At 31.7% G+C, this 9,934-nt stretch overlaps 2 protein-coding genes across 2 annotated transcripts; both read left to right on the forward strand.

The window, feature by feature from the left end:
- Positions 1-1,005: 1,005 nt before the first annotated feature.
- On the forward strand, positions 1,006-2,361 carry LOC126839173 (uncharacterized). The gene is made up of 4 exons (XM_050574289.1): positions 1,006-1,147; positions 1,207-1,395; positions 1,665-1,848; positions 1,935-2,361. Exons 1-4 carry the CDS (start codon positions 1,091-1,093, stop codon positions 2,219-2,221), a joined length of 717 nt encoding a protein of 238 aa, XP_050430246.1. The 5' UTR covers positions 1,006-1,090; the 3' UTR covers positions 2,222-2,361.
- Positions 2,362-8,529: 6,168 nt separating this feature from the next.
- On the forward strand, positions 8,530-9,934 carry LOC126839174 (uncharacterized). The gene is made up of 4 exons (XM_050574290.1): positions 8,530-8,674; positions 8,755-8,932; positions 9,116-9,429; positions 9,717-9,934. Exons 1-3 carry the CDS (start codon positions 8,594-8,596, stop codon positions 9,427-9,429), a joined length of 573 nt encoding a protein of 190 aa, XP_050430247.1. The 5' UTR covers positions 8,530-8,593; the 3' UTR covers positions 9,717-9,934.

The following is a 9,934-nucleotide window of genomic DNA, read 5'->3' on the forward strand; positions in this document are numbered from 1 at the left end:
TAATCATAAATACTAACAATCATTTGCTACTTTTATATGAAGCGATTGTTGTAAAACTCAATCATATTGATTTCCAAAACCATTTGTTAGTTTATATAAATAATTCTAAACCGTTTTCGATAACTAAAACGTTTCGATAGATAAAATGGTCGCACTAGGTAGCTTAAGAATTTAAATAGTTTTGAAAATCAATACGGTTTTACATTTAACACTTTTAAATGGAAACCGCGCGTGCAAATAATTAAGAGACAATAGTAAGGTAATATTTTTTAATAACTTATATTAAAACAAATATTTTTTAGACATTTAATTACTTTCATTATACAATTTTTTTAATAATTATAAAGCTAATGTATTTTTTAATCGCGTGTAATTAAAAAAAACTTAATTTAACTATTATATTCAATTAATAACTCATCAGTGTTTTTTGTCTTAAAAAGTCGAGAGTAAATTATACTTTTTCAGTTTTAACTTTAAACACAGTAGTTTAGGTAAAACTATTAATAGACTTTTATTTTGTAAAAATAAATCAAGAAAAAAAATGATTTTGTCAAAATTACCAGAGATATCGATTTTTCCAATGGACGGCCTTTGCTACGGCTTTGATGTTAACCCCCCTTACCGAAGAATGGCGTCTCTTTTTTCGAGAGAAATTTGTGTGTACATTACTGAACTTTGACGTTAAAAATAATAAATATTTCATAGGTACCTATTGTTAATATTGTGTATGGCTACTATAAAATATAAATTAATTATTTTATTGCAAACGGGGTTATGTGGCACCGACAGGATCCAAGGACTTGACACGCGGATGTGTTGTTTTCTATTGGCGTATAGGTCGGTTTTCTAAACGCGACGGAGTTAATATTTCACGAATGACCCGTGCCGGTTGTAAAATAATAATAATGGTAAAAAGGATCGATATACCTACGTGATTTGGGCAACGTGACGAAAGTAGAAAAGTGGTTGACAATGTCCGGCGAACTGGGTATTAGGCATTCAACAGGTGATCGGTTCTGGGGACGGGACGTTATAAGCTCGTGTACACGTGGTAGTGGCGATCATTCCGTCCGCACCATTTCCATCGACCATGGCTCGTCTGTCCGCCGTGCTCTGCTGCGCTCTGTCGCTGTTCACCGTCGCCAAGGTAAACCGTCGATTGTACGAAATGTATTTTTATTCTATCAGAACATCTGTTATGCTTAGGCCGCGGAAACGCTGTTGGACTTCAGCGGCCAAGTGCTGGACGACTGCGGTTCCAACTGGTCGTGTGTCAAACCGCGGCTGTTGAAGTATGTGGGCGAGACGGTGACCCAGGACGAGTTCAAACTCACCAGCGGCCTTACACTGAAAAGGACCCACGCCAGCCCGGACTACGAAGAAACAGCCAACCAGGTAAATATCGGTCCTTGTAAAAAAACACATACAATCATCTGTTGGGTGCGAGCAGTTTACTCGTAACTTGGTGTGGCCTTTTTTTAAGGTACAAACAATTTTATAGGAATTTTTCTCGAACAACCTAATAAGCGAGATTAATACCGTTGTGTTTAATATTTCAATAATAACCCTTGCCGAGTTAATGGTTAAAATTGTATCGACATTTTCGTATGATCCGGAAATACCGTTTTTTTTTTTTTTTTTAAATGTAATTGTGTGTTTGTTAGATTCCCAACGGTGAGGATTACAAACAAGCCGTCAAGGACAGTGCGGCCCTACGCATGTTGGACAGGGTGGACGACTTTTTGAGCACTCATGAACTACGAGTGAGCATGCCCGAAGAACTGGGATCTTCGGTGGGCGAGATTAAAGTGCCGTTAACCGACGGACAGTCCGTCCAGGAAGGACGAAGTGAGTACCTATTAGAAAGACAAAACAAGTTTAATGTGTTTATCTAAAGTGGTTAATGGTTTTTTTCCACGTTTTTTTTTTTTAAGGCCGTGGTTTTGTCCGTAAAATCGTCATACCGTTCCTTTTGGGTCTCAAGTTCAAATCCACCGTGCTCGTGCCAATCGCCATCGCTCTGATCGCCCTCAAGACCTGGAAGGCCCTGACTCTGGGACTTCTGTCGTTGGTCTTATCCGCCGCCATGGTCATCTACAGGTTCACAAAGCCCAAGGTGGTCGGCGTCGAGATCCTCCATTACCCGTCGCCAGTGCACCACCACCACGACGCTTACGCCCACGCCAGAGCGTACAGCGCCCAGCAACCGGCCGAACAATGATTTTATGCCGATTGTGTGTACGACTACCATCGTTTGCTGTTATTAATTTATTATTATTATATATATATATAATACAGATATTGTAAAATTAGCAATAGTATTATTAATTTATTTATTAAAACCGAAATGTCAACAATTTACCTCGTCTTGTTTTAGCGACACAACTAATTCATTTGTATTGAAAACCCTTTAACACGCATCACACTTATAATCTGCATTAGATTACGATTATTTATGTTTATTTACTATTTAAACAACACGCTAGAAGTTTTATTTGCGTTTGAAACGACTGGTGGCCTAGCGCCGAGATCAAGGTAGTTTGCGTTTTTATTATTAACCAAAATCTAGTCCTAGGAATGCACTGCTCAAAATAATCAGATACAAATTGAACTGTTACATTGTTTATGATTGTATGGTACTTAATTGTATGCTTTTTATTTATTCTTTATTAAAATAGACAAACTATGACCTAATAACTTGAACTTAAAAAAATTAATGAATGATAAGGAACTGGAATATATATATATAACAAACAAAAATGTTTAACTAATAATTTAATTGGAAATTGAATATTAAGTTTTAAAGTAAAATTTGTTGATAGATTTTACGTATAAAATGTAAACAAATACATCAGTTTAACTAGATAAATTTTGTTCGAAATTATATTTTTTTTTTTACGATAACCTAACATTTGAGTAATTTTTGAAGCCACGGCTATTCGAAAAATGTTTCATGCTGAATTCAGCATGATTTTGGATGATCCAAAATCTGCCCTCAGAATTCCTCCAGCATATTTAGATTTTTAGAAAATAAAAAGTTTAAGTGAGAAAAATCTAAGATTTTTTTGTACAAACAATTGTATTCATGAATTAAACAGCAAAAAAAAAGTAATTTTTAAATCTATCAATAGTTACCAATATATTTCTGATGCATAACATAATATTAAATTGTAATTTTGTTATGATAATATCAAAGGACAATTGATATTTGATTGTATCGTTGGCTGGTCGGAAACAAACAAATTCTTATCTTCTCTTTTCAACATAAGAAGTGTATTTGGATGTTTTTATTTGTTGTCCTTAATATGTATGAGATATTGATGAAAATATGCATCATAATATATTTTATCATGCATTAATATAGTAAGGTTTTTGTCGCAGTTTAATTTCACAAATAAAATTATGTTTTTCCAATAGAAATCTCAGGTTTTCGAGGATTTTCCACACTTAAACTTTTTTTTTCAACGATATAGACGATTCTAGTGGCAGATTTTGATTCAGCATGGAAAAAATCTATCGAATATTAATGATTACATTAAAATATATATTTATACGTCCATTATAATGCTTATGAGTCATAGTTATAATTTATTATATGCGTACCTACCTGTATAGTGCTTAGGCATGTACATATTGTACAGTTAAAAAGAAGTACGATTTGGTACTATACTACTGGTACATCCGTATAAGTCTTAAACTGTAGACAAATTATACTAGCATTAAAATGTTTAATTGTATGCTTTATTATGTGCTAACAACAACAACAGAAGTCAACATATTATCTCCTTGTTTATAGATAACTAACATATCCATTTTTGTTAAATATATAGTATCTATAATGAAATTACTCCTATAAAAATAGAAGTAAAAAAAAAATTATACATTTGTAAACATTAATAATGCCATAAGTCATATTATTTATCAATAAATCAAATCTTAAAGTTAAAGAAAATAGTTGTAACACTAAATAAATAAAGCAATCAAAAAATCCTTAAGTATACATGTAATGTTTCACTTTTAAAAGTCATTTGGTTTTAGGTTTGTGATGTGAAAAAAATTATAAAACTCCTTTGTTAAGTATTTAAAATAATTATATTATTTTAAAGAATTCACTGCTGAAAGTGTTCAAGTTATATTACTTTTCATTTACATATATTACATTAATTGCAATGAATTACAAGTTAGGAGTTGTATATTTTAAATAATACATTTTATTTTCTGTTCTTTACTAGTTTCTTTTTGTTATTTAATTAAAAAACCAAATTGCTTATTTTTATATGATAAATTCTTTATTTGTATAAGCTTAATAACTCGTTAAGATTAAATAACGATTTAGTAAAATGCCTTATTGAAATTATTAGCTGTTAGATACGTTGTAAATTGTATGTATGTAATTATTATAATATAAGGTAAATTATATATTGAATACGGATATTGGATTAACATAATTAATTCAGTTAACAAATAATAATAGATAACATTTTAGTAATTTAAAATAAAAACATAGTATGATGTTGACTGTTGTCTGAATGAAATAGAAAATCGATTTTAAAAAACAACTACTAGAAAGCAAAACGCGTTTTTCTCTATTCTAAATTACTATTTTGGAGACGGAAGGCATAAGTAATATGTATGGCAATCGTGATGATATGGCGCGGTCACATTTTCACTGTTCAATATTCTTAGCTGTACGGCCAATATTGGCCTCAATGTGTCCATAAGTAATTAAGAATTCGATTTTCAAACGGTCGTCTGTATAATTTTTCGATTAGAACAGTCGTTAATAATGTGCCGATTCTAACTTACTTTTAACAATGAAATAAATAATCATTTGGGTTTTCGAGTTTCAAATTCGATTTCTTACTTATGTAGGCGATTATATTCCCTAATTAAATGTTGACTATGATATGTATATTATTCTATTTAATTCTAGAATATGGCACTAAATAAATTATCTAGAAATAGTTTATAAAGCTACACGAAACGTTAATGAAAATGCGCTAGAATTTTTGCAACAGCTACTCGCTGATTAGCTAATAATTTATTTATAAAAACAAGAACGTTTTGAAATATTGGATACTCATAAGACGTAATGTTAACATGTTTTTAAAAACACTATTAATTCAACATTAATACCATGTAATGTTAATAATAAGGGAATTCGCGTCATTATGAGCAGCCCGTTTAACATTATGTTTCAGCTAATAAAGGTTAAAACTCCAGTATTAACCGGATTCTTTTCAAAATATGGCAAATACTGAAACACGTTATTTTGCAATACTACAAATATCGCGTTAAAAAGAAAACTTATTATTATGGTTATTACAACAATTAAAGACATCGTTATATATTCGATTTAGCGTAGGTATAAATGTGTAATGCATTGCTACATTTGTTTTCCCTTAATTAAAGAAAATGAACCAGTTCAACATAATGAAACATACATGTACCAAAATTAAGTAGGTACAATACAAAGAAACGATTTACATAATTTTTATAAAAAAAACTATGGCCCAATTTTTAGCTTTAAAAATTGATTATTACATTAAACTTTTTAACACATAATCCGGGACGAACTGAGTAGGCCACTATTTTATTTATCAGTTATCACAGACTGTGAAACATGAATAATATATTATAGTATAAATAAAAGTGTTTGTCTACATTTCAAGCCTAGCCATTACTGATTACAGTGTATTGATGTCAGCGGTGTTGAGATTTATCTAGATAATACAAAAACATTTATCTGTAATCTTATCTAGATCAATTGTTCATAAATTATTTACAGACACAGTGTTTTTTTCGATGAATAATCTAAAATTATTTATCTGAATAAAAATAACATTTAAAAAAAATATATTATTGGGTATTTAAACACAAAATGTAATGTTGTGCCAATCACAAATATGTTTTATTCTTACTGTAAATCTAAAAAACAGCGGCAGCTATTATGGCTATTTGATATTAACTTAGTCGTTTAATTACAAATATTAGTAAATATGTATATTTTTTAATTTTTATAAATAAATATTTTACGTATAATTATTTTTAGTAAACAGTGTTTTTTTATAATTTGTTTTAGTAAACAGTGTTTTTTTATCATTTGTTTTATAAAAGTAAATCTAAACTTTAGTAAAGTTTTTTTTCGGTCAATTGAAAATGTGATTTGGTTATGAAATAATTCATAAAATTTTATGTAAATGTAATCAAAAACCAGTTTTTAATTCCCCTTCAATATTTTCTGGTATTACAAAAAAATTACGCACTAAATAAATAAAAAATACAGTAAATAATCGCCAATATTTGTTGCTGACATGTTGATATATACGTATAGTATATTTAAAATTTTAGGTTATAACAAAATAGAAATATAGATTCAAAAAATATATAAATAAAATTTAAAACACTAAAAAAAATAAGTAATTCTTAATAAATATTAGATAACAATTTTAATTTATTTTGGCGGAAAACGGGCATAGTGATAACGCGAGGGTCATTTGGGCGGAAAATGTTGACCCCCGTTTAATAATTTTAATACCTACAGAAATTCCAAATTGGCTAATTTAATGAATTGTTTTGATTTTTTTAAATTAAGTTAACGAAATGGTCATAGTTAAGTTTACAGCTAAAATTTCATAAGGATTTGTACAACGCGTTAATTTAGTTAAAAGTGAAGTTAATAAAATATATTCATTTAAGAAGACGCTACCCACTCGTAATTTATCCACGAAAAATGGTTTTGCGGTGGACAAGAATGTGAGAGCGGTTATTAGAGTAGCCGTATACAATTTTTACAATGGATAGAGAAAAATTTATTTAAGGGGTAACGTTTTTAGTTTTTTGATAACTTAAGCACAATGAAAATTATTCATTCGCAAATGTTAATTATTTTTTTCTTTTTTAATTTGTTTATAAAAAAATATTAAATATAGATATCAAAAAAATTAAAACGCTACCCCATGGTTAAAGTTCTTTTCTGTACATTGTGAAAGTTTGGTAAATTTACTGTTAATACTGGCCTACATACTTGTCCCGCGCAAAGCAGTTTTGATGGGAAAACAAACTTATTGTAATTTATCCTATAGAAATGACTGTGATAGTCTGACAAAAAAAAAATGGCAATTAACAAAGTATCTTCATTGCTGTGTTGATAACAGTATACATTATAGTTCAAACTCTAGTTTGAGATTTTTCAAAAAATTGCCTATACCTACTCCTTAGAAATGTCCTGGGTAGCGTCCTCTTAACTAGTTTATTATTAACACATAGTTTAAAAAAAAAGTTTCGTTTAAAATAATTATTATAATTTATAAATAAATATTAATCAAGTTGAATTATAATAGATAACAAGATAATACTAGATATTATTATTACCTATTATACTTGCAGGATTTGATTGCGGTCGATAGGAGTAGCAAACAGATGTTAAATTAAACTATTTAACTGTTTATTTAATTTCATAGATCAAGTTAAACTTATTAACTCTTGAATATTCAGCCTTTGTTTTTATTGAATTGGGCTAAAGACATAATTATCATTTAAATAAATCGAATGTTTCCTATTAAATGCGTATTTACAATTTAGGTATATTATTTTATACATCATTAAAGGTTGTTAAACGTAACCGTAATAAGGTAGTACTACGATCTTTAATTTTGTTGTAATAATTCCAAATAACTTTTTAAAGAAACTCGTTGGGTGATTTTAGCAAAGTATCGATATTTTTTAACATTTTATACCGTCGCCCTCGTGCAAAAAGTGAATGGTCTTTAAAACAATAGTGCCAAATTATGACTAAACAATAAGTTGTATCCTCAAATATACAAAAAAAAATCATACAATTAACTAATAATTCTAACCAACTTTAATTATGGTCTATCATTTTTAAATCAAATCTAACCATGTCCATCAATTGTATTATTGGTGCGTATATTGTATACCTAAGCCGAGTCTCTTTAGGCTAATCAATACCTACGTACATACGGAAAAGCTGAAAACTGGTATTCACTTCCAGCATTAAATTTTATATACCAAAACCTGATACTCGAAACGAATAAGTGCGGTTCAAAGTCTCGGTACGGTGTATAAATATAATGTAAAAAATAATCAACTTTTTTATTGAAACGGTTCCAAATAATATTAATATCTATATTACTGAAAAAAAAAATAACTCTGCCGCTTTTTGCGTGTAGGCGACAAAATACAGTTGAATAAGAAATGTCGAGAGCAAGAACAAGTGTGAAAACATAATTAAGAACAATACTGAAGGAACGCATTATATCGTTATGACTTTGGGTGGATGAAATGTAAGTTATCGGATCGCCTACTTGGCAACGGCCGGACATAGTCGTGACAGTGACCTATCAATTTCACCGGCTATTCGAAACCACCAATATACACCGATTGATATTCAAACACCGGCACTTGTCGAAGACGTGATTAAACGGCCAATTTCTAATGCACATATCTCCCGCCCAAGTGTCGCACAGGTTTGCAGGACGGTCAGTATATAACCGAAGGACGCGGCCTTCCAAACACCACACTCGCCACCTCGGTCTTCACAGCAACAAACACACAGACAAACCAACTCACCATGGCTCGCGTTTTCTACGTGCTGTTGTCCGCCGCCTTGGTAGCCGTCGCCTACGGTTTGCCTATGGAAACACCCAGACAGGTACCAAGTGTTTTTTTTTTTTTCACATTCTTATACACTCTATGCGACTTACACCACCTATCGTGATCATTTGGCTACAGCCGGACGCTCCGGACTCTGCCAACGAGCTGTCCATAGTGGAACAACTGCAGCATATCATGGAGAAACGCGATGTCTCCTTGGACGTTGCCGGAGCCACCGTCGTCGTGTCGCCCAGAAAAGTCGAGGATAACGAATTGGGACTGACGTTGAGGCTGCCAAGTTCAGCCGAGCCCAGAAGTAAGTGCCTATTAACACCGTGTACACAAAACGGTGTTAAGAAACCCGAGTAATTTTCAATATAATAACGATTTTCACGTTAAATATAAATTCAATTCAATATGTACACGTGTACACAATTGCATTATTTTTTTAAAAAGATTGTTCGACGAACATTCGTTAACCGCGGTGGTATCGTTCCAGGCAAACGGCACAAGCTGAGAAAAATTCTCGTGCCCATCATGGTGTTCATCATGCTCAAGGCTCTCACACTGATCCCGTTGGCCATCGGCGTGTTGGGTTTGAAGGCATGGAACGCGTTGCAGCTGTCGTTCTTCTCGTTTGTCATCAGCATCGGACTCGCCATTTTCCAGCTGGTGAGGAAGGCGGCCGAATCTCCTCCAGCCCTTACCGCCCATGATGCCGGTATCTATGGCGCTCCTGCCGCACACTATGCCAGGAGCATCCAAGAAAATAGCAACGCTCACGAAATGGCCTACGCCAACCAGCTCAGATAGGTAAGACTCGACGCGCCGTTTTTTTTTTTTTTTGAACACATGAAATAATAATATTAGTCGTTTTCGCCAGTTAAGCTTAAAAATGTACTATAGTTAAACCATACTAAAATTATCACCATCGCTTAAGCTTAACGGGCCTTGATTGGCATGGTTTTTAGCTAAAATCATAAATTAGGCTATACTTAAATGCTAAACCAAACTGGAGAGAACGGCAATAGAAGTTAATGGTACTTAATTTATGTAATTATATATCGACAGTTTTATTTATTTTCATTTTATACTTGCAGACGCCGCGAATCGAATTTCTCGCGACACTATGCTGAAAATGGGCCCGGATGACGTCCTGTGAACACCGAAAGAATATTTCAATATTTATTTATTTATTATTATTGTTTTTGCTTAAGTAACTTAATTCAGATATTGTAAATAGTATATTCAAATTTATGTACACCACTCTTGCGCGAGTGACTGTTGATAGATTATACAACAATTTTATCAATCAAAA

The sequence above is a fragment of the Adelges cooleyi genome, unplaced genomic scaffold (assembly GCF_023614345.1).
Source record: "Adelges cooleyi isolate 19-005CV unplaced genomic scaffold, UGA_ACOO_1.1 ACOO_flye_CR_arks_rails_tigmint_CR_PRNA_30, whole genome shotgun sequence".
Lineage (NCBI taxonomy): Eukaryota > Metazoa > Arthropoda > Insecta > Hemiptera > Adelgidae > Adelges > Adelges cooleyi.